Source organism: Sylvia atricapilla, chromosome 13 (genome assembly GCF_009819655.1).
Source record: "Sylvia atricapilla isolate bSylAtr1 chromosome 13, bSylAtr1.pri, whole genome shotgun sequence".
In the NCBI taxonomy this organism is placed as follows: Eukaryota; Metazoa; Chordata; class Aves; order Passeriformes; family Sylviidae; genus Sylvia; species Sylvia atricapilla.
The window spans coordinates 17627854-17652761 of NC_089152.1; the positions used below are offsets into that span (position 1 = coordinate 17627854).

The window sequence follows — 24908 nt, forward strand, 5'->3', positions numbered from 1 at the left end:
GGGCCTTTAACTCATCTGGCTCCATCCTGCCATGGGCAGGGACGCTTTCCACTGGATCAGAATACTCCAAGCCCTGTCTAACCTGGCCTGGGACACCTCCAGGGATGGGGCAGGCACAGCGTCTCTGGATAATGTCCTGCCAATGGAGGTAGCATTAACCAGGATAATCTCCAAGCTGTTAACATGGAAAATAAACTCACTGTCTCCGTGTCTTGGGCAGAAACCCCACCATCTCCATGGCGAGTTGTAGACGCTCGAAGTCGTGCTTCAGGTCCTCCCCTTCCACGGAGAAACAATCCTGTTGGATCAAACACACAGAAGAAGCACTGACACAAATTAACACCAGATCAGCTCCAGATGGCCAAGTCAATGCTCTGTAAATATCACTGAGTGATCTCCAGGTCTTTTATCAGCAACATTTCCAACCTGGCACTGGAAATACAACACTTTTGGCTAATATTTTCTGGAGATACATCCTTGTTTCCCAGGTTTAACCTTTAAGGAAAGAGGTGAGTCACCCCATTCCAACAGTATGCTGAGAGTTGGTCAGTGTGGGACACCTCATACACAAAAAAGACAGAAAATAATAACAAGATGAAATCTGTTCCACATTTACAGGGGATTTATTCCAAATTCAGTCCTATAACTAAAGCGGGAAATTCAGTTTTTAAATAGAATTCAGATAACTTCACGTAAATGATCAGTGCATTAAATCCTGTGTGGGAAAGGCAAAGCTTTAAATATGTTTTTAAGTAACTTTGTTTGAACTACCAAGAAATTTCAAAATTGGGAGAATTTGAAATCCAGGATATTTTATACTTCTTGGAGGCTCACGTGCCTGAACAGTTTACAGTCACTGACATGTTCAGGAAAATCCAGTGACATTCTAGACCCAACCAAATCGTTAAGCACAGCATTAATATTGGTGTGGTCTTTCACCAATATTTAGGGAACAGAAATGCTCTTTAAATTAATATATAGACCATTAACACCAAATTTCTTCTCCTTTGGCTCACTGTAGGCCTCCCATGGATTATTTATTCTTCTCTCTGCCTTCTGAGCCTATATTTAATATTCTACCCATTGCTGCCTATAAAAACTACCCATCTATAAACCAAAATTAGTTTATTGTGTAGCACACAATAATCATGCTATTTTAAACATCAGAGTATTTTACTAACACTTAAATCAAGACTTCTACAAGTAATTAGAGACTTTCAACAAGTTAATCCAAGTGTAAGTAAATATAAATAAAAATTCTATAAAATTCTATAGAGTTTATTAAAATAATACATGTGAAAATTATAGCTGCAGTTGGAATTAATTAAGCAGCTGAATGCACATAGTTTATTTTGATCATTTCCTGAATATCATATTTATCACACAAGCAAACGTGCAAAAAGCTTTTGCACAAATCGTTAGGAAAGTCTGCATTAAATAGGGTTATGTAAATCATTGATAAGCCACTTCTACTCACTGAAGACTAATCAGAAATACAGAATATACAGAATGAAGTTATTTTATAATATCAGCTTTGTGTTTTACAGCATTTAAAGCCTCACAACCAAATCAACGAAGTTCTTCATCCCACTCCAGAGCATCATTACAGCCATAGTTATAATTAGAGTGGAAACCCCTTATTTAAGATAAATATTTATTCATATTAGTTATATACTTAAATATTGATATTATTATTTATTGTATTGTTTACATATTTAAATATTTAATGCGACATAGGAGACTCCCACAAAACTGCACTAAAAGCCAGAGAAGTGCAATTGGACAAGAAAATCGAAATTTTTTTATCAGTTGTCCTCAGGGACAAGTTAATGCTCCATGGGCAAAGTGAATTTGGAGCTGTTGAACAGTAAAACCATTTAAAACCATGCACAGAATCAATGAGGGCGGGGATTGAAATTCCAGAAGAGAATACCAGCCTGTTTTAGGAAATAATAGTCATTAGAAAAGGGAATTTTCACCTTCCATTAGGAGGTGATTGGAAACGACCCCGTTCCAGAGCTATCCAAAGGAGCACAACAATGACATCACCAAGAGCAGGGACACCACAGGCACCAGCACTGATTATTCACACCAGAAAACCTCAGGATAAGACCTTGTCCCTCCTAAGCTCCAGCCCTGGCTCCCTCAGCCACTGCACTTACACTGAGAACTCAGCAGACCTTCCCACCCTCGTTCTGGCAGGACCTGGACTTGGCAGGACAACAACACACCCACAAAATCCTGCAAATTAGGCTGGTTTAAAGCTTTTTTTAAAGACACCAAGTGGTGCTTTTAGTGGCACTCCACATTCCAGGAGACATTTTCATTTTCTGGCATCATTCCTCCAAAATTAAGTCACGAGTCAACAGCAAAATACCCCGGACAACTCCGAAGTAGCACAATCTACGCCGAAGGCAATTTAATTAACGATTTACATAACAATTGCCCGACTCATTAATCCGCATGGAAAGACTTTTAGCAAATTCTCTACTTAAAAGCGGATGCTCTCTGCAGTGTTCCAGCACGGGACTGCTTCCTAATGGATGATAAATGAAGGATAATTATAAAAGAGAGGAGTGTCCTTGATATTGGAGCAGACAAGCATCACAAAGTGCATCCCCACAGACCTAACTTGCCATTAATGCCCTGCCAGAACAATTAGTTTCCCAGCAAAAGTGAGTCCCCTGCTTTCTACAGTCACATCGAAGCGATCCATGGATTTCCATGGAAAATTTGAAGAGGATAAAACAGAGGTTCTTTATAAACTGGGTGTCTGCAGCAGGTTGAATCCATGGGTATGGGGAGAAGCCCAGGGTAGGCTTAAGAGTGAATCATCAACTGAAGCCAAGATGTGACTGTCACAGAAAATGATCCCAAATAAAATGATCCTAAATATATTAGCAAATAAACGGCCAAATGGTAATGACAAATGGCTTTGTTGTGCAGAATAAGGACACAGACATGGCAGGCCCCAGGCTGGCAGGGTGTTCTTGGTCATGCCAAGAGAAGGTACCAAATTTCAGGGTTGCTCTAATTTTAATTCCTTCAGCAAACTGTCCCAACCCATTCCTAAAGCAATTACGGGCCTTCCAACTTACAAAGGGCATTAAGGTCTAGAACAGCATCTGCTCATGACTCCCTGCTCCTGCAGGACCCCTAAGGACGCTGATGGATTTAGGATGCCGAGCCAATACTCAGTATTTCTAACCTTGTGAGGGAAATCCCCTCCTCCCCTCCTAAGGATTTGCAGGGAAATGTTGCTGTTAAGACACTTGTTTAGCCTGAGTGAATCCCAGCTCCTTCGCAGATCACCTCTTACTCTTCAAGATGCATCAGCAAGACCTATGCAATCATCAGGCACATGGGAAAAACAGCAGGAAGGACAAGCAGCTGATGCCAAACATGCTTCCCCATGCAGGACACACCCACGGCACACACAGACACCCAGAGCACGTCGGTGGCACAGGAGGAGCCGCAGAATGGGGAAAAGCTTCACCATCCCTTTTTTGGGGCGATCCATTTGGAAAGGATGATCATGACAGCAGAAGTATTTTAGGAGACGGAATTGTTTTTGCACTCTGAACAATATCAGGATTTGATTTTCTCACAGATGGCTGGGGGGAGGTTTTTGGGTTTGTCTGTTTTTTCCTGGAAGCTGGAGAGCAGATACACCACTACAACCAGCACGACCTGAAGCATCTCTTGGGGCTTCAAGACTCTGATTTACTGTTTCTATTGGATTGGAATTTCAATTTTCACATTGCTGCCACATCACAATTTCCATAAATCATCACTTATTCTATCAGGATGGAATGAAAACCCCCTTAGTTTTCTAAAAATGAGATGACTGTAGAGAGCTGACCATCTCCAACTGCTGAAGAAGCTTTCCAGATGGAAGGAACCGTAAAAGGGCAAGGGAAAAACAACTGTACTGTCACAAGCAACACCACTGCAGGCCAAAGGGTGGTTAATGGGTTAAACTTCATTGGATTTGTCTTTCTTCATGTCCCTAAAACACTCAGATGAGAGCAGCCCTGCACCAGCAACATGGAAGAGGTGGGTTCTGGTACTGACCGGCTCCGAGTCATAGCAATAATCATCCCAGCTCTCTCTGAGGGGTTTCTTTGTCATCTGAAAGCAAGGCAGAGCGGGTTAAGCCGTGTTCCCACCCCAGATCACCCCGACGACCTGCTCCCTAACCAAGAAAATAAGTGTTGCTGTTCTACAGAGTCATTCCCGAGTTTTATTTGTTTTAAGGGAAGATTTATGATGCTTTTCCATTCCTGGTGCTGGTTCCTGCTCACAGTACATCAGCGAGGTCCTCTCATCAATAATCCTAATGGATACTAAAACCTTTTCTCCTCTCACAGAGTTGGGGAAACCCTTGGTTTACCTGGAGCTGAAGAGCCACTGATGCCAAAATCCCAATGAAGAACGGATTTGGTTTGTTTCTACTCTGAAACTCTTGCTCCAGACAAACACAAGGGCAGCTGAAGTGAGATTCTTCCAAGCAACACCGCAGAGCTTTTTAGGAATTTGTGTCCTTTTCCAATCAGCAAGAGATGGAGTTGAGAGAAGTCAAAGCATGTGTCAGTGGCCAATCCCAACAGGGAGAGAGAGGCCCTGGAGCTCCTGAGGGAGCTCAGGAAAATAAGTATCTAAACCTGCAAATGACTGATTTCAAAATGGATAAAAGTTGACAACCAGCACAGAAATATTCAGTGAGCTGCAGGGTGTGCAGAGGTGGGGGCACCTGCCATTGGGGGAGAGATGGAAAAGTCCTGCATATTCAGGGGGAGACTTTGAGTAAATTTGCATTTAAAAATAAGTTGAAATCTTTATTTTCAATCTGGTCCCTGCATTTGCAGAGTAGATTTTGGTGAAAAACCTTAACAGATTATTTCTCATCTGCAAAGCAAACTCCCCATTTGTTTTACATAACAGAACAAGAGCCGAGGAACCTGGGAGGAGGAAAGTAAAGGCTGACTCAGGACTGAGTCACTCCTTCATTTCAGGGGCCGGGTTCAATATTTTATGGCTTCTCTATATGAATATTTAATTTTCAGTAAAACACTTAGTTCACATCTGAGCTGGCTCTTTATCCTTTTAAAAAGGCAGGGTCTTCTCCAGGACACAATTATGAAGAGATACAAATGTTCAAGGGTCATTTTATAATTTTTCTCTTAAATGTTTCCCAAGTTTCTTTTTCCATTTCTCCACTATCTCCTTTTTCCTTTTTCTCCTTATTTTCCTTTTCCTTTCTCCTGCAGGGCAGGGAAAAGCTGCTACTGCACTGTCAGATGGTCTTCACGTGAAAGCACACCCAGACCCCATCGAAAGGTGCTGTTTTTCCACAGTTGTCAGTGTTAACTCTAACCCTAATTGTTAAAAAAATTATTTAAAGACCTGCCAAAACTCAGAGTGTCACTACTGTCCATACACTGTGTTCAGGCAAGTCCAGAGTCTGCTTCCCTGATCTTAGCAGCCTCCTCCACCTTACTTGCCCCACAGCACCTTAATTTAGATTAAAACAAACATTTCACCCTAAACTATAATATTCCTACTGGTTCCTCACACTACATGTCGTTAGATTATAATTTTCCTTTAAATACGAAGGCTCTTAAACTGCTATATAAAAGAAAAGAACTGTAATTAAAAGCAATGTTTTCAATTAACAGAAAGTGACTGGATGGCCCAACAAAACCTAGGAATCCAACAAAACATTCCATCTTGGCATCTTCCCACTGCAAAACTGTGGCACAGATGGTGCTGGAGATCACACCACGTTCTCCAACCAATGCCTGAGGCACGGAGACTCCAGCAAAGAGCCTCCAGCCCTCAGAGTGTTCCTCACTCAGGAATATTTCCCAGCCCTGCCATGGGTGTGTGGGAGTCGTTAATACACAATGGATTTTGGTGTTGATTGCCCGCTTTAAAAACATCCTTTAAAAGTCCCTGGTAATTGAGAGCTATTCCTGAGTGAAGTTATGTTTCTAAAAAGACCAAAGGATATTTGGGTTGGGCTGTGGGTCCAAGTTTCTCTCCAGTTTAGGGGTTAAATCACTCTTTATTGCTCCTCATGTTTCAGCACCAAGAAAATTGCAATTAGTTAAAATCAACATGTAACTTAACTCCTTCTCCACATATTCCTCCTCTTTTTGGTCTTTTTGAATCCTCTACTTGCAAGAGTCACTGGATAACTGCCTAAATATCTGAAGTAAATCAGTTTATTATAAAATTATCATCATGTAAACAGTTTATTTGGCTATTGGTAACACCTAATCCATCATTAATTCCCAAGTTTTCAATGGCTGCTGTGGTTTTAGTTATATTAGACTTGTTGTATTGTTAAATTCAAAGGGTCCTGCTAAAAGCCAGCCAGAAGCTACAGGATTAGGACTTCGTCATGCAAGGTGTTATATCCCAGTATGCCACGTTTTCCCCTTTTCTCCTGCTCAGGAAACAGATATTAATGAGTAAATGACATTCACACAGAGAGCAGGAAATTCTGACTGTGTCTCCCTCCAGCAATCAAAAACTCAATATATTCAACGTATCCCAGGTACAGAAAACACTGATTATTTTTTCCCCTGAAACACTACCAGGTGTTCAGATTGCTAATGCAGAATTATTCCTATAAAGCATTAAAACCAACTTTAACTGCTCCACACCTTTAAAAACCCCCTCTTTTACTACTCCAAGCCTCTTCTCTGTTAGCATTAAATACCAGCAGAAGAAAAGGCAAGACCACGGGTTGTGTTCCTGTATAGTACTCCCACCTGGTTAAGGTAATGATACTCCTCTGGCTGCTTCAGGTGAAATGCTGATCTCTCCTCCTCACTCGCTCCTGCCAGGAGGTAATAAAATACATGGTAGTTCCTGGTGACAAATGAAAAACAAAAGCTGTTAGACACGAAAATGAGCAGCAGCACTGAGCAGAGGCACATGGAAACCTCCCAACCTGATTTTCCAGCTCCCAAGCTCAGGCCTGACACCGTTTAGAGCTGGTCCGTTCCTGCTGTGCAGGGATGGAACAGGTTCAATTATGTAAGGGAGAATGAGATACCTCTTCTCCACCTAAGGACAGCCACTGCCCTAGAATCTACTAGAAGAATTTCTAGCTGAGATGATCAGGTTTTCACTCAGAACCACGTGCAATGCCTGCATATTTCACAGAAGCTCCATAATCATTCAGGTGCGAAAAGAGCTCCCAGACCACTGAGTCCAACCTGTGCCCAAACCCCACCTTGTTCCCAGCCCAGAGCACTGAGTGCCACGTTCGGGAATTCCTTGGACACCTCCAGGGATGGGGACTCCAAATATCCTTGGGTGGCCCCTTCCAATGCCTGACCATGCTGTCCTGGAAGAAATTTCTCTGATGTCCTCCCCTGGACCAGCCTGAGGCCGTTTCCCCTTGTCCTGTCCCTGTCCCCTGGGAGCAGAGCCCAACTGTTCCTGGCTCTTTTATTAAAGCCTGATCTATTTTATTAGAATCACAACATATTTCCTTGCAATGCAGAAATTAAAATTTTTCATATCTTGTTGCCATTAAACAGGCAACGACTTTGCAGTCGTAGTTCCATGAGACACAACTGAAAAATCTTCAAATATCCAAAACCTCAAATATTCAAAATACCTGAATATTGCTAATGTTAAACCCATCCCAAGGGACACTCATCTGTTCTGCTTCCAGACGGTTCTAACACAGATTAACACCATTTCTTTCTAAAATCAAAACTGTGCTTTTATGTTGGATGTTTTCCAAGAGGATCCAAGTTTAATCATCTTGCAACACCCAAGAGTATGTTTGTCAAAGCTGTAGATGCTCCTTTAACTCCAGGAACAGCCCTGGAGCATTCCAGAAAACTCACTTATCTGTCTCCAGAGGGAAACAGAGCCAGAAGTCCCAAGAGTTGAAAGACAACTAAAGGCAGCAAAATTATTTTAAAGAGGAATAATAATTACTGAGAGAGGAGAGGAATATGCAATAAAGAATATGCAGCAAATTACGAAAGAACATATAAGTTCATTCTCTATATAATTTTGGCTCTTTCTAGAGGCCTCTCTGAAGGCTTCAGTGAGCTGCATAGAAGAATGAAAATACCAAGTTTCTCTCCTAAAATGACGTATTAAGCAGTTCACAAGTTGCACAAGAATGAAGTGGTAATAATGATAATAATCTATCTGCCATAAAGACAATGAAAATTAAATGAAATGTAACAATATTGTAGTGGAAGGTCCCCTGCTCATGGCAGGGGTTGGAATGAGATGATCCTTAAGGGTCCCTTCCAATAAAACCCATTCTACGATTCCATGGGAAATCAAAGACTGTTGATAAAATAATGGAGTTTATTCCCTCCATTAGCACATTTCTCCCTAAACAACAAAACATTCAAATATAAAATGCACCATTAATCTCTGCAGCACAGGGTTAAGAGCATGAAAATCCTGATCCCCTGTGCCAGCTCCACCAGGGATTTAAGTTATCTGTGCCACATACAGGAGTTAAACCCAAGCCCTGGGCAAAACAGAGGCACCCACCGCTCGTTGTGCTCCTGATAGACCAGTCGGGACTTCTCCAGGAGGTATTTTTCAACATAAGCTCTGCAAAGGAACAGTCAAAGCATCATTCATTGACCCGATACTCAGCTTCAACGAACACAACTTTTCCAGGGGCTTCAGCCTTCGTACCCACACAAAGAAGTTTCAGCCTTGTTTCACTTAGTTATATAAATTTCTTCCTCGGCAGAACAAGCCCAATATTATGTTTGGCTTTTGAGGGTTTTTTGGTTTGATACCAAGCCAAAACTAACTTGGATCTGAAAAACATGATCTCGGATGCGTCAGCCTATGGGCAAGAGAAATGTTGTCCGCAAGGAAGGAGCTCTGATCCCTATTTCATCCAAAGCCAGCAAAATCCCATTGCCTGCAGCCCGGGAGCCGTGCACATGGAAATACATCTACGTGCAGAAGTGTGCAAGATGCCATTTAGCTGCAGAATCAGCCCCCAAATCCCCATTCCCTCTGCCAGAAGAGCCACTTCCCACCAAAAATTTGGGTTCTTAACTTCTGGCTCCAGTCAAAAAAAATAAACAATTGCGAAAGCTCCTCATTGCAGTTTACATTTTCTCCTAAGAGCCTCCATAACAAACACGCTCTATCTACATATTAAATACTTTTTTCAGGTTTGTCGAGTCAAACAAAGCTTCCACAGGTTTTTTTCTTCCAAGCAAACCTAACCAGTAATGACAGGGATTTAGAAGCTGGAGCTCTAAGTGGCGGTTTGGATGATGGAGCTGTGCTTTTCTGGTGACACATGCCCAGTGACGTGGCACCGACAGTCGGAGCTGTGCAGGAACTGGGAAACCCAATGAACCTCGGGCATGGTGGGACAAGGAGATGCTTCCACGCTCTCTCATCCACCACAGATGGGAAAGCCAGATCTAATTATTACCTCCAGCACAACTTTCTCCCTTCCTTCCATAAAAATTAAAATATAAATCATTTGGACATGCTGTAGAGGATTTGTGAAAATTCTTATGGCAAGTTTTGGGAGAGGCTACTGGAAGTGGCAAATCCAACCCCCCATGGGATGATCTTGCTGCACAGGAGAAGTAAAGGAAGACAAGCAGCAAAGCTGCTTTCCTGTTTATTCCCTGGGAAGAAGCTGGGAACAGTCTATGGATATTTCTCACATAAAAAGGGAGTTTTTATGCTCCCTTTCTAACTTGAACCAAATTTTTCCTTCCCAAGCCGTGAATCCTCTGCAGGGTCAGGGAACATATGAATGAGAGCATCCCAGATCCCACTGATGAGATCCCACTGGATAATGGATCAGACACTGCTCTACAACCTGTAACATGTCCATGCCCTTGGCGCTCATCCCCATCCCTGTCATTTCTGCTCTGATTATAAACCACCCCCAAAATCATTCTTAGGCAGTAATTTAGATTGGAAAGGTCATCTGAAGGTCATCTGGTCCCAATCACTATTTAAATCAGGAGAATTTCATTTATTTATTTGTTTTTAAAATTTTAGTTTCACTTCAAAAAATTTATTTTATAAAGTTTCTGTTTTTAAAATTTTATTTTATATTTAATTTTTTAATTGTTTTAATAGATGCAATTACAATGTTATTTTGGTAAAATGCTCCCTTGCTTACTGCAAAGGTCACAATGAATCCATGTCCCAAGAACAACATCTGCCCCTTCTTGTAACAGGATAGTTCATAGAAAAACCAACTTAGTGTCTTACAAAGTTCATGTCTCCAAATTTCTTCTTATTTACTACCACTGTCAGCTATGTCAGTTCTACCTTCAAGAGCAAAGAAAAGGAGCTCTAAGGGAATGATCTTGGGTAAAACACTGATTTAAGCACAGAGAGCCTGTATTTCACTGGGCTTTGATTTAAACCCCTCCTAGCTGGCTCTAAAGCCTCTCCTATCTGGCTCTTCTGCCATTTCATGGATCGTGTCAAAGCCTTTGATCATCTCGTGGAGACTGAACAGGTTGCAAAGACTTTCCTCCAGGCCTGGCTTAGCATGGACTGGGATGTCCAAAATTCAGGAAGCCTCCCGGAAATGCCCTGAACTGCAGCACTGCACTTGTTTCACCAGCCTAAGAGACCATCAAGACTTCATCTCATGGGGTGGGGTTGGGTCCTGCTCAACCTCCTCAAGTTTTGGGTGATTATACTCAGAGGGGTTGTAAGCAAATATTCTATTTTCAACCTCTGCAGAGAGGAAAACTCTGATTTGGGGCTCCAATCTGTAGTTCCATTACCACAGCTACTGATATGCAGAACACAGGGTGATAACTGATTTGGGCTGTGCTAAGAAAGAAGTATGAGTTTTCACAAAAAGCTTCTTCCATAGGAAAAAACATGGGCTTGTATGTCACATACTTTTTTGTTTTAAAATGCTTATATTTTTCTTCAAACATCCTTTCACTGGGAGAGCACTGCAAGCTCATAGCAGAGTACAGTCAGATCACACTGTGCAACCAAAGACCAGGCAAGCTCATTTTTTAAAAAGCAAAGAAAATGCCTCCTATTTTATGAACTAGAATACATGAATATAATGTTATTTGCACATCTCTGCCAAATAAAAATAGAAGCCACAACCACAGTGCTGCTACATCATGCCAAGATAATACATAGTTAAGGCATTTGTTGGATTCTTGTTACCCAGGAAGTGCTAAAAAAATGAGCTTTATCCTTTTAAGAGAACTGTGCACCAGAATTAAATAGGAGTAAAAAAAAGGGCATCAGGTTTGACGTAGGATGCAAAACCAGTGGGAAAGGACGTGGAGTACCCAAGCTCACTGAAAAATTAATGGCAGCTCTTTGTGTGATACTGTTCTGCTGGAAAATAAGAAAGCAAAAAAAATTAAAAGCAGTTCTCTAAAATAACAACGTAAGTCCCAGCAAGAGGTCTCTCAGCCAGCTGCAGAAATTATACAGACCCTGAAATGCTGCTTCTACTCCTTGTTTTAACAACTGACTCAATTATCCTGGACAAAAAATAAAGGGGAGTTAATGAAGCCCTGCTCATTTACAGCTCCTTGGTGATGATCTGATGCCCTGGAAATTATCTAAAGCCACAGAGAAAGCTGGGTTTAGGTAGTTCCATCCCCTGCCATGGGCAGGGACACCTTCCACTAGCCCAGGTTGCTCCAAGCCCTATCCAACCTGGCCTTGGACACTTCCAGGGATCCAGAGGCAGCCACAGCTGCTCTGGGCACTCTGTGCCAGGGCCTCACTTCCCTCACAGCCAAGATTTCCTTCCCAATATCCCATCCAGCACTGCTCCCTGGCAGTGGGAGCCATTCCCTGTGTCCTGTCCCTCCATCCCTTGTCCCCAGCCCCTCTCCAGCTCTCCTGGAGCCCCTTCAGGCCCTGCCAGGGGCTCTGAGCTCTCCCCAGAGCCTTCTCCTCTCCAGGTGACACCCCCAGCTCTCCCAGCCTGGCTCCAGAGCAGAGGGACTCCAGCCCTCAGAGCAGCTCTGTGGCCTCCCCTGCCCTTGCTCCAGCAGCTCCAGGTCCTCTCTGTGCTGTGTGCCCAGGGCTGGGGCAGCTCTGCAGGTGGGGTCTCACAAGAGCAGGGAGAGGGGCAGAATTCCCCTTCCCTGCTGCCCACACTGAGCAATCAGCCCAGGCCATGGAGGGTTTCTGGGTTCCCAGTGCACATGTCCATGAGCTGCTCATCAATCACTACCCAAAAATTCTTCACCTCAGGTCTGCTCTCAAATTTTCAAAGCCAAAATAAACTGAGGAGAACCACAGTGGAGACAAGGACCTTGCAATGACCTGGGAGGAAAAGAAGCTTCACTGGCCAAGGGCTGAGTTAAGGAGAGACTTGCAGGGAGAGCCTGGGGGAAATCAGGCAGAGCAAGAGGAGTGTGGCTCAATGGCCTTCAGAATTCCCAGCCCATGATTAAATCCTCCCCTTGGCTCCTGAGCCAAACCTTTCACTCCACTCTACTGCTCAGCCCCCACCCCATCCCAGCTAAAACATTCCCCTTTTCTGCCTTAACTCCTGCCTGAAGAGGAAATACTGCTTTTCAGGTTCACTAAAAATCTGACATCAGGATTAAGGAAAGCTCAGCTGGCTTGAAGGCAGCTCAGGTGTATCCACACCTCAGCACCCACCTTGGATGCACCAATATTTCCATACCAGCAGATTTCAATAAGCTAAAACCTGTGAAATTTTATTTCCTATCTCAATTTTGGGAAATATCCTGGCCAAAGCAATTAACACCCTAGTGCAGCCTGTTTAGGTTTGGGTACACCCAGCACCCTGCCCCTGTTCCCACTTACCCTCTCACGGTGCCTGTCTCCTGGTAATTCACTTGGATGAATTTGCCAAAGCGACTGGAGTTGTTGTTATGGGCTGTTTTTGCATTTCCAAACGCCTGTGAAAAGAGGGAGATCCCATCATTATGCTGCAAAAGTCACCGCCTTGCCTGATTTCCATGGGCGTCACTCACAACTGAACTTGGGGGATTTTCTTATAATTTTCTTATCATTTCACATCAAAAAGAAAGGGGATGGGGAAAGTTTGTTGAGTGGTTCACAAAATAATCCAACAAGCTGCTGGGCACCATGCTCCTTTGCAAGCTGGTGTCCATGAAGAGAAGCTAAACAGTGGTTAAAAATAAAGTGTGAGCTGCGGAGAAGAGATTTAATGTTTGAAGTTATTACAGTCTGCATTAAAGCTGTGCTTTATTCATTTAAATAAATATACAAGTAGCCTGCTCCAACAGGACTCTACATTTTAATGAGGTAGAGGAAGCTGCTTTTTAATTATATGTGGAATTAGGGGGGAAAACGCTTTGAAGGCTACTCAGATGTTAGACAATGTCATACACAGCACTGGCATAACCCAGAGTATTTTCAGCACTTCAGACACCCTCGTTTCCATTTGCTGCTGTTGCTTTTCCAAAATCAAAATGCTTTTAAGTCTTTATTATGCAAAGCTTTTATTCCAACCCTGCCTTACCAAAGCACTGACTGGAGAGAGTAATTTTTGCCATTTAAAAGAAATCTCTGAACTGAAACTGCTGTTTTCAGTTGTGCCTAAATCACTTTTATAATCATCTGGACCAAGGTGACAGAATCTGCCAAGCCACCAGGTTCAATTAATGTTTCATTTATTAAACCAGTTTTCATAATCACACACCTTTTCTTCTAAGTCAAATTTATTTAGGGTAATTATAATTTCAGAGATAATTTCTAAGTCTTGCTCATGTATGGGCATTTTGTGTTGAGGCTTAACATCAGAGCTCAGCTCCCAATAGATTTATTCCCTGCTCAGCTATTTATTAGAAAAGATTAAAAGGGCTTGCCATCTATAATCTGAAGCTTTTCAAATGACCTTTGTGGATTAAACCTCCCAACTAAAAGCAGAATATAAAGGCCAAATGAAATGAGACCTTGGAGAAAGGTTATTGGACACGTTCTGTCCGTGCATGATCCAGTTCCCTTCCCAGGCTGATTTATTTCCCAATTTGCTCAGATTTAATGATTTAAGAACCCACAGGGGCTTGCCATGGAATAACAACGAGATTTTCCCCCCTATCTGAATACAGGGATTTGTTTAAACTCCAACAACTGCATATGAATCTGCTTTAGCTGACTAAAGCAGGTTCTGGGAGAGCCGAAACCTGCCGAGCAAACAGGTTATTCTGGAGGGATGATTCCAGAGCTGCAGCTCAGGAGCCCTGCAGAGGATTCACATCTTTTCAGGCTGTTCACATGTTTTTCTTGCTTATTCACCCCAAAAGTCCTCCCTGCACCCAGCATCCCCCCTCAACCCACCCTCCAGAGGACATTGAAGGCACCCACACCTCCCCTGAAGCCCCAATCTCTCCTGGAGATGAAAATCCAGTCATCCTCTCTCAAACCAGGAATTTTGGTATTGAAAGACAGGATGGCGTTTAAGATTTCCAAAGGATTTACCTCCGGGTATTTCAGCGAGCAGAGACACAGCAAGAAGCTTTTAAGCAGAATATTCAAGATATGCAAGTGCATCACCTTATATTTAGGTATTAGTTTTAAACTGTATTAATTAGGTTATGAGCATTTCTCTGCTATGGGATCACTCAAGTTCTGAGAAATCATCTAAAGGCAATGAGATAAAATTTCTATACACCTAATTACCATTGCTTGTTAGAGAAGCAGCAAGATGAACCTGAACAGATCAAACAGGAGGCAGCACAGTTTTATACAACCTCATATAAGAAATTTTCATAAAATTTAATAAGGAATTTAAGAAAAGAACGATATTAAGGAGATTTTCTAATTCAATTCCCTGTATTTCCACCCTAAGTAATTGCTCATAGAGACAAAGAAAGTCTATTTATTAGAATTTCTTTTGGGAAGAGCCTTGCTCAGGAATCAATCTTTCTTATTCTGTAGCAAGGAAATTTAGGAGAAAACATTTCAAATATAGGAGTGGGGAACAGCGAGATTTCTCTTTTTTTATGAGCTTTCTTGGGGATGAATGTGCCAGACCACATGATATGTTATAACCCAAATGACTCCAGAAATCACAGCCCATAATGTCCCTCTTTCATGCATTTTTCTTTCGTGGGGATATAAATGAGAAAGGTCTTTGGATCCCTTCTTGTGCAAACTTCAGTGACTCTCCAGGCCCGGCACGCTGGGAATGGGCCAACAAGTAGCTGGAGAAACGTCTGGTGTTTGATTTGAGACAACTTAATACATTTTTGTTTGCTTTACTCACAGGGTTTCTTTAGCAGGACTGTTGGGCTATAAAAAAGTGCTATTAATTCAATTTATACGTGTCTAATCCATACAGACCCGACCAGAACACCCTGTCCTCTGCAAGCGGGGCAGAATATAATAGTTCAACCTCAGAAAACGAGTTATAACTTCTCTAAAACAAATTATCTTCTGTTCATTTGATTGCCCTTTACTGACTCATTGATTCGAGGCTGCTGAACAGCTCAATGGACAAAACTCCATAACAGCATTCCGAGGATTCTTGGGGAGACCAAAGCTTTTACTGGCCAGGGCTCAACATTTGGAAGGAAACAAAATTCAATACGTTCCTCTGTAGAAGCTGGGAGTCCCTCTGGACCCAGAGGGTGATCCAGCAGTTTGGAGAAGGCAGGAGAGAGCAGCTCCATTCCTCCTCCTCCTCCAGCCCTCCTGCACAAAGAGATTCCTATCAAGATGAGGGAAAAAAAGGGATTAACAGTTTCCTGGCTAAATGCTCCTTGTTCCTCCTGATCCCAGAGGTTTGCAGCGTTCTTGTTCTCGACTGAATATTGATGCAATCTGGATTAACTCCAGATTACAGTCAGAATAAGGATTATTTTAATGTCTTTCCTGAAAAAAGGTTTTTTTCCGAACCTCAGCAACTGGGAAAACATCACGGTGACTTGTTCTTATCTGGCAATAAAACATTGTTCTACAGACCATCCAAACTGAATGTTATTCCTCCATAGAATAACACGAATATTCTCCTACAGAATAACAACTGCACTCCTTTATGGAATAACAGCTTCTGTGGTAGAAGAACAAGTGGAAATACAGGCCTTTGCCAGCGTATTTTAGGTCCTCAGCCCTCACCCTTAGAGAGAAAAATAAAAACATCATTTTCTTTTTGCTGTATAGGATAAGAAATATATTAATACACAAGCATTTTTAAATGGTTTCCCACTAACCTGAAATGTAAATTGAATTTTTTAGAAGTCATACCATGAATATACCAGGAGAAAAGCAAGTCAACTGCTTAAATCTTCAACTATGTCATTGTGGAATGGTTATATTAATAGTTATATTCCATGGAGGGGCACAGGAAGGACTGGGAGCAAAATTCCATCAAGCTCATTAATGCCAGGGAGAAGAAACAGGTTAATATCAGACAAGACAGTGCTGGAAGATTCGTATTCCCTGGTTTACGGTGAAATGTGGAGTTCACTAATCAAATGTATTCATAAAGTATGAATGACTTGTAACTGTGTGAGCAATTTAGGAACAGCTTTGCTAAAAACTATTTCCCACCAAGTAACATAAATACAGAAGGGTCTGGAGCACCAGGAGAGGCTGAAGGAGCTGTGGGGACTCAGCCTGGAGAAAAGGAGCTCAGGAGGGACCTTTTGGCTCTGCACAACTCCCTGACAGGAGGGGATCAGGCTCTGCTCCCAGGGAACAGGGACAGGATGAGAGGAAATATCACCCAGTAGTGCCAGGGGAAGTTTAGGTTGGATATTAGGAAAAAAAAATTCCACATAAAGGGTTGCCAAGCATTGGAACAGGATGCCCAGGGATGAGGTGGAGTCCCCATCCCTGGAAGTGTTCAAAAAAAGACTGGATGGGGAACTTGAGGACATGGTTTGGTGAGGAACATGGTGGTGGTGCTGGGTGATTGTTGTATGGAAAATCTTAAAGGTCTTTTTCCACCTTAACCACCCCCCAGGATTCCATGATGCACATCAGATGTTCATTCTCATGCTTCACCTACAGCTTCTGTTGTAGAAACCCAACATGTGCATCCACAAAGAGAGATGGTTTCAAACATCCCCTGTAATTTATTTCCAGATTTGCTGTTTATCTCAATATTCTATATGTTATGCTTGAACATAAAATAAATCCATAAACACCTTCATTCCAAATGAAAAAAAAAACACAGGGAAGAAAAACAGCATAGTGGAATTTTTGAAATTTTATGTCTTTTTTATGTGTCCAGGGCATTCACAAATTTCTTCCTCCTCCTGAAACATATACAGCAGGATGATAAAGATCCTAGTTTTCATTCCTAGATTTCCCTAGTTTTCATTCCACTTGAAACCAAGCTCCCAGCACTCTTCTTGCCCTGTTACATTGCTTTTTAACAGAAATATATTGAATTATGTCCAGAACATAAACTGCACGTACACTACTTAAGCTAGAGTCATGCTTAAATCCCTTCCCATTATTGCTCCTGCCCTGGGAAGAGCTTTTAACCCTGCAGCTCTCACCTCCTGATAAAAACTTCCAGCCCAAATTGCTCTGCTAAAACAACCCCACGTGGATGGATCTCTCTGTGTTTCAATTTCCATGAGGAGCCACTTCGATGCAGAGAGATCACGGCCCCTAAAGAAGCACCGAAGTCGAAAGGTATGAGGTGCAACCTGAATTGCCACAAAGAAAAGTAGCTTTTATGGGAACCCCTCATGCTGTGGTTCAAAGTAATACTGAAAATCTAATTTATAGCAGCTAAACATGACTCAAAGCGCCAACACCTCGGGGTTTTGCTCTCTCAGTTGTGGCTCCGTGTCCCACACCGACAGACGAACCCCGCGGTGCTTTTGTGGCCAAAAGCACAAACCACACATTATTTATAGTATTTGTGCTGCAATGCCTGAGCAGGGCCCGAGCCTGCCCTGCAGCCCTGAGCTGCCACACACTGACCTTTAAGGACCTGCAAACGTTCCTACCTCGCTGCTCTTTTCTTCAAGGGGTCATTGCAGCGCCTTGAAGAGCAAACACGGGTTTTCCATTTCACAGAACCACAGAGCGGTTTGGGTTGGAAAAGATCTGGAACATCATCTAGAGCCACCCCCTGCCATGGGCAGGGACATTTCCACTGGACCAGGGTGCTCCAAGCCCTGTCCAATCTCACCTGGAACACTTCCAGGGATCCAGGGGCAGCCACAGCTGTGCTGGGCAACCTGTGCCATGGCCTCACCACCCTCACAGCCAAGAATTTCTTCCTAACATCCAATCTAAATCTCTCCTTTTCAGTTTAAAACTGTTTCCACCCTGTCCTGTCCCTCCATCCCTTGTCCCCAGCCCCTCTCCAGCTCTCCTGGAGCCCCTTTAGGCCCTGGAAGGGGCTCTGAGCTCTCCCCAGAGCCTTCTCCTCTCCAGGTGAGCACCCCCAGCTCTCCCAGCCTGGCTCCAGAGCAGAGGGGCTCCAGCCCTCAGAGCAGCTCTGTGGCCTCCTCTGAAACCTCAAACCAAAACATGACAAAGCAACTTAAATTCAAGGTGTTTAGTGACAAAATACCTTTTTTGTTGTTTAAAAATTGGTGATATATGCTGATATTCTCCAACATTCTACAGAAAACATGTCCTGGCTCTGGACACGCACAGAATCTGATCCTACAGCAGTCTTTGACAGTAAACACAGCAGAACATCTCCTTGGTGGTGTTCTCTTCCTGTGATAGCTGGATTTTCTGCTTATGATTTTTTGCTTCTCAAACCCATGGAGTTTCCTGTTTTCTCCCATAAAATCAATATTCAATTTTCTTCCCATAAGATCAATACACAATACTCAAGGCAGCAACCTAAAGGTGCATGCCTTGTCCTGTCCCTGCTCTTTATTACTCACAAAAAAACCTTTCAAACACCTGACCTACAGATACTTCAGATGGGGAAAGTCCAGAGGGTGAGGACCCCCGGGAAAGTGCTGATAAGACCCTTCCTCTCCCTGCTGCCCCTGTGGAGGACATGGAGAACAGGTCCATATGGCTTGCAAAGACTGCAAAGAGCCAAGACCTTATTAAAGGGGCCTCCCCACACCAACCAAACACACAATTTGTAATATTTATGAAGTTTTAAATGCTCTTCATCCTTTCACTGACACTTCACTGTCAATGACAGCGCAGCCACTGCCACATGGAATTAAACTCAGTGGGATTCTTCCAATAAAAAGCGCACCAAATCCTTCATTCCATAATTACAATTACTGAACAGCAGCCAAGGAAGTTTTACCCACTAACAGACAAACTCTCTCGTAATTAAACTGATGTGAAAAATACAACTCTCATGGTACGAACTATAAAACATCTTTTCAAATAATTTTTTTCTCATTACAGACAACTAAATGCCAATCTCATTTATGCCAACTAAAAATGTCTTGTCATGGTAAGACACTTACACTGGTCACAGCTGGGGTGAAAAGTGAGGTCATTCAAGGACAGCACCTTCCCCCTCTGGGGAATCATGTCAACACCCTGGAATGGAGAATCATTGAATCATGGAATATCCTGAGTTGGAAGGGACCTACAGGGACCATCAAGTCCAGCTCCTGTCTCCTGTCCATTTTTTTCACAGGACACCACAATAATCCATGTCCCTGAGAGCACTGTCCAGACTGCTGGGGCTCTGGAAGCCTTGGGGCTGTGGCCATTCCCTGGAGAGCCTGTTGACCTGCTCTGGGGGAAGAACCTTTCCCTGATATCCAACTTAACTCTTCCCAACACAGTTCCAGCAGTTCCCTCAGGTCCTGTCCCTGGTCACCACAGAAGAGCTCAGTGCCCAGAGAAATTAAACAACAAATTTTTGGCACCAATCTGTCTTAAAATACAGGCTCAGTTATAACCATGTGCCTTTGTGCGCATCAAATTTGCACTCCCCAATACAAACATGGAAGAGAAGGAGTTTTAATGGGAGAGCAGTGACTTAGAGAAGGTCTAGGAGTCAATTTAGTTGAAGTGCCAATGTAATGGAAATACCCAGGGCACCATTATGGGATAAAATACCTGAGATAAACCATATAAGCATCACTACAACACACCCTTGTTTGGCAGATATGATGCAGAGGCTCTACCAGCTATGTAAGAATTAGGATTTAGGGTCTGCATTCCCAGCAAACACTTCACTGTTGGCAGAATATTCCTCTTTTTCCCATATTTATGCACAGGATTAGGCCACTGAAGTTTCTTCCTTTCAAGTGATGCTCAGGAAAAAAAGGAACTGCCATGAAATCACAATGCAAGAAAACAAAACCCCAAAGTCTCCTGACCTAAGTCCTCTTCCTAAACAGAGACAGTTCTCCAACACAAGTGCCATAATGGGAAAAAAGCCCTGGCTGAGCTGGCAGTGACCAGCAGACACCCGTACAACAGATCCTGGAGGCAGAGGCTGCCAAATCCCAATGGTCTGGCAGACATTCCTGCTCCTTTGCTCAGACATTCATGTTTTTGTGAGCAGGGTGGACAGCCCTGGGAAGAACAGCCAAAGGCTCATGTTTTCCAGCAAATACACACACACTGGCCAGCAAATATTTGGGTGGAAAAAATCTCCATCCTAGGTTGAGCTTTGGATTTAAAGAAGCATCCCAAAATGAAGCTGGGAAACTTGGTGTTATTACAGTGTGTCTCCAACTCCCACTTTGTATTCTGCAGCCAAAGAACAAACTTTACTCCGTCAAATGCAGGCAGCAAGTGTCCAACAGGTGCCAGGACTAAGCAAATCTCCTTATTGGTGCTTCAAATGATTTTTTTCACAAGATAAAGACACAAAATAATCACGATAAAATAGCAATAAAATGACCAGTTGGAAACAAGTCATAGCTAAAGGAGGAGGTTTTACACTCCCCCAGTCACAATCCAAGTACTGTAAATAAGCACTGCAGTGGGAACAAAGCAGCACTGATAGAACGACAACAGATAAAAACCCATTAATGTATATATTTCAAGTGATGACTGAGGAGGGTATAACCTATATAAGAGGTTACGTTATGCATTGCAACATCAAGCCATATCATGATTTCCTTCTCACCTTTCATAATTCCCTTACGCAGAACTGGATGGAGTGCAGCCATGCAGCACAAACTGCAGCTGCTGCAAATAAAACTTGTCTGCCATTGCTAGAAACAGCCTCATACAGTGCCAGGAGCACTTCTGGCTTCCTTTACTTTAAATAAAGTAACACTGCAAATAACGGAGTGAGAGCAGCCCCAGGGGAACTACAGGTTGTTGGTGGAGGAGAAGACAGACCTGCCCTGGCAGCCCCAAACCCCCCCTGCCCTGGGCTGAACTCACAGTGGGCAGCAGGGGAGGGGAGGATTCTGTCCCTCTGCCCCCTCAGGTGAGACCCTGCCTGCAGAGCTGCCCCGGCCCTGGGCACACAGCACAGGGAGGACGTGGAGCTGCTGGAACCAGTCCAGAGGAGGCCACAGAGATGCTCCGAGGGCTGGAGCCCCTCTGCTCTGGAGACAGGCTGGGAGAGCTGGGGGTGTCACCTGGAGAGGAGAAGGCTCTGGGGAGAGCTCAGAGCCCCTGGCAGGGCCTGAAGGGGCTCCAGGAGAGCTGCAGAGGGGCTGGGGACAAGGGCCTGGAGCAACAGGACAAGGGGGAACAGATTCCCACTGCCAGAGGGCAGGGATAGATGGGATATTGGGAAGGAATTCTTCCCTGTGAGGGTGGTGAGGTCCTGGCACAGGGTGCCCAGGGCAAATGTGGCTGCCCTTGGATCCTTGAAAGTGTTCCAGACCAGGCTGGATGGGGCTTGGAGGACCCTGGCCTAGTGGAAGTGTCCCTGCCCATGGCAGGGGATGGAACAAGATGGGCTTTAAGGTCCTTCCAACTCAAACCATGCTGTATTTCCATGATGATAAACCAGTAACAACATACTCAGCACTACATCTGCATTTTTCTTCTCAAGGTTGAGGCTTTTGAGTCTCCAGAGCTCTTGTTCACTTGTGTCTCATCTGCCCTGAACGCCTTGATAAAGAAAATAAGACTTTTCTATTTTCAAACAGTCAACCATCTACATATTTCAGTCCTCTGCAGAAGATGGGTAAATTCCTGTCTCCAAAGTATCTCCCGGTTTTTAGAGCACGGAGTATTACATCCAGCTGTAGAAAGCCACTCCTCACTCGAGGCTTTGCATCCTTCCCAAAGTAACATGTTTGGGTCTTCTTGGCCCATTGTCTGGGAAACATTTATGTTTCAAATGACACAATACACAAACCAAGCGCTACTTTTAAAGACATAATTTCATTATGCAAAAACATCCACACAGGAAACTACATCCTGAGCACACTGTAGGACATTTTGCTGAGCTCTTGTCGCTGTTGTCACCAGCTGACAGCTCTCGTAGCACTCAGGGACTTGCTGGAGCTGTGACTCACTGATTTTAGGAGCTGGTGGTGACAAGTTGCCATCGTCCTGGCCTGACTGTGGCTCCCACTGCCACACCATTCACTTCAGGTCAAGCAGCTGTGGACCCTCAGCCTGAGGGTAGGTCTGGAAACAATCCATCAGGATCCTGGGAGGTTGTCTTGAAAAAGCCACAACGCCAACCCCAGGTGGAGCCACAGCCCCTGCCCAGCACAGAAATGAAACATCACCCACTGGCAAGAGACTCATCCCTTGCTGAGGCTTCTTCACCACTTCCATCCTCTCCTTCCCAGGCATCACCCTCAAATTTAGGGAGAGGGATATGGTCTCTTGGACAAGCCTTGGACACCCTCCAGCTTCTGGAGGAAGCCTCTCCAAGTCCCTTCAAAACTCTAGTTAGTTTTTACCCTTTTTTTGAATATAATGATTCAATGTGGGGCCATAAATGTTTGGAAATGAAGTTTCAGCTTCCTATTGCATACTTGGGGAGCCCAAAAAATGCTCAACAGAAAAAAAGAAAAAAAAAAAAGAAGAAGCATTCACTGCACACTCTGGGCTTGATATAAGATTTCCTGCAGTTTGTCACCAGCAAAGTGAAAGGCAGGAGAAAGTGTCCCTGTCGTAATGCTCCCCATCTGGAACCTCTTAGCAGAGGCACAGAGCCCTGATGTATATTTGACACACAGTTTTTCCTGCTTTTCCCAAGAGAAATATGTGTAATGAAGAAAAACAAAAACACGTTAGGCAGCAACCAAAACATACCAGTGTAACCCGAGCCTCAGCTTGGCTCCCGCCCCTGCTGTCCTTCCTCTCAGACCTCAGCCACTTTCTGCTTCTTACAGACAAAAAATCATCCGCACCCTCCCCTCCAACAAACAAAAACCAACCAAATCACAGATCTGCCATTAAATCAACACAATAAAAACCACATTTTTTTCTGCATGTAAAAAATCTCTTGAGTAAGGAGAAGGTTAAACGTGAATCCACATATCTCCAGCCCTTCCTTGCTTTTCTCTGGGATTATATAAATAATCTACAACTCTTCTTGATGGAATTCCAAAATTTCAAGCGCCATTGAGCAGCAGCATAAAATTTCCACGCCTCGTACGCAGCTTGGATGAGTTGCTTCACCACGGCAGCGCTGCTGGGCTCGTGTTTTTCAGCCTTGGTAATGTTTCAGTAGCCATAGGCAGCTTTGTATGTCAGACTGATCCATAAAAACACCTTTTCCCTTATTTCCACAGCTCAAATGATGAAGCAAGAGCTTAAAAATACTTATTAGTAAGTGTTGGGATGGACTACAACACCTGCAGGAGTCAAGACTGAGGAGTAGCACAGAAAAAATTATTATCTCATTGGATCGACGGGAAGCACTGAAAAATAATTTTCTTATCAGAGACCAGAATATTTGATAAGCATCAGGAAAAACAACAGCTGGCACCTTTTTTTTTTAGGGAGCAAAAGAGAAGTCTCAAAAATCAACATGCTCTGATCAGATCTTTGTGTCAGGAGAGGGTGTCTGTTTTCAACCATTAGGTAAAGCAAAACAGGAGAATTCAACAGGTACCGCCTGTCACTCCCCAGAGGGATTAACTGGGGGTTTCCTTGAGGCCACCATGGAGTGGTTCCCTATGAACTGATCCGGGTTCCTGGGCTGGGGGTAAATCTGACACCACTCCATCCATTCCCTGCAGAGAAGGAACAGCTGCGAGGCGGGCGCGGAGCAGCCGATGCCCTGCGGCACGAGATGGGCACGGAGCTGCAATTCTGTTCGTCAGAGGAGAGGTCTCCAGGCAGGGAAGGAGCTTTCACTTCCAAGGTAATCCTGCCAAAACCACCTATTTAGCTTTGCACAATGTTCCTCAACACTGCCAAGGCCGGTATTTCTGAGAACAGCACTTTGGGGTTTAAAGGACAAGCAAATCCAAGCAAAAAAGGAAAGCCCTGAATTAACGAAATTAAGGCAAACATGGTGAGATTTTATACTCCAACTTTCCACATCGCAGAAAACGTTTCAAAACCGACACAAATATTTTTTTGCTGTCCACCTCTTCCTAGCCTGGCTCTGCAAAATGCCAAGTGGTTGGGATAGATGTTGGGAGCATGTTTTCCTTTTCCTTTTTGGAAAGGGCAGGAGTCAAACCGAGCCCAGGCCTGATGTGCCAGGGCAGAGGTGCTGCAAGCACGCCAAGGATGCAGAGGCCTCGCTGCTCCTTCTCTCTGCACCAAGATGAGCAGCAGCTCTTCATCATCCACCTCAGCCAAACAGGAGAGATCATGAAGTGGGGGCTGAAAGCACCTTCTTTCAATTCCATGTTTTCATGTGTGCATTAATAAAGGTAGTTTGAGGTTGTATATTCCATGGAGGGGCAGGATTTTTAACAACACTTCAAGATTCAATTTTTACACACACATCCAATCTCACTGCAAGACTTCCAGGAGCAAAGAGCTGGCCCAAACCACCACTCTGCATTGATTTGACCCAAAATGGAGCAAACCAGAGGAAGGAACAGAGTCCAAATTTTTACAGCAGCATCCAAGTGCAATTG

The 24908-nt window shown here is 43.7% G+C and overlaps 1 protein-coding gene across 4 annotated transcripts in view; it reads right to left on the reverse strand.

Moving 5' to 3' along the window:
- MYO9A (myosin IXA) overlaps positions 1 to 24908 on the reverse strand; it is a 171269-nt gene that overhangs the window by 96579 nt on the left and 49782 nt on the right. For all 4 annotated transcript variants that reach the window (XM_066328647.1, XM_066328645.1, XM_066328648.1 and 1 more), the window contains exons 3-7: positions 12817 to 12911; positions 8542 to 8604; positions 6780 to 6879; positions 4075 to 4131; positions 201 to 298 (exon numbers count right to left, since the gene is read on the reverse strand). In XM_066328647.1, coding sequence (XP_066184744.1) covers positions 201 to 298; positions 4075 to 4131; positions 6780 to 6879; positions 8542 to 8604; positions 12817 to 12911 — 413 coding nt within the window. The remainder of the gene's footprint in view (positions 1 to 200; positions 299 to 4074; positions 4132 to 6779; positions 6880 to 8541; positions 8605 to 12816; positions 12912 to 24908) is intronic.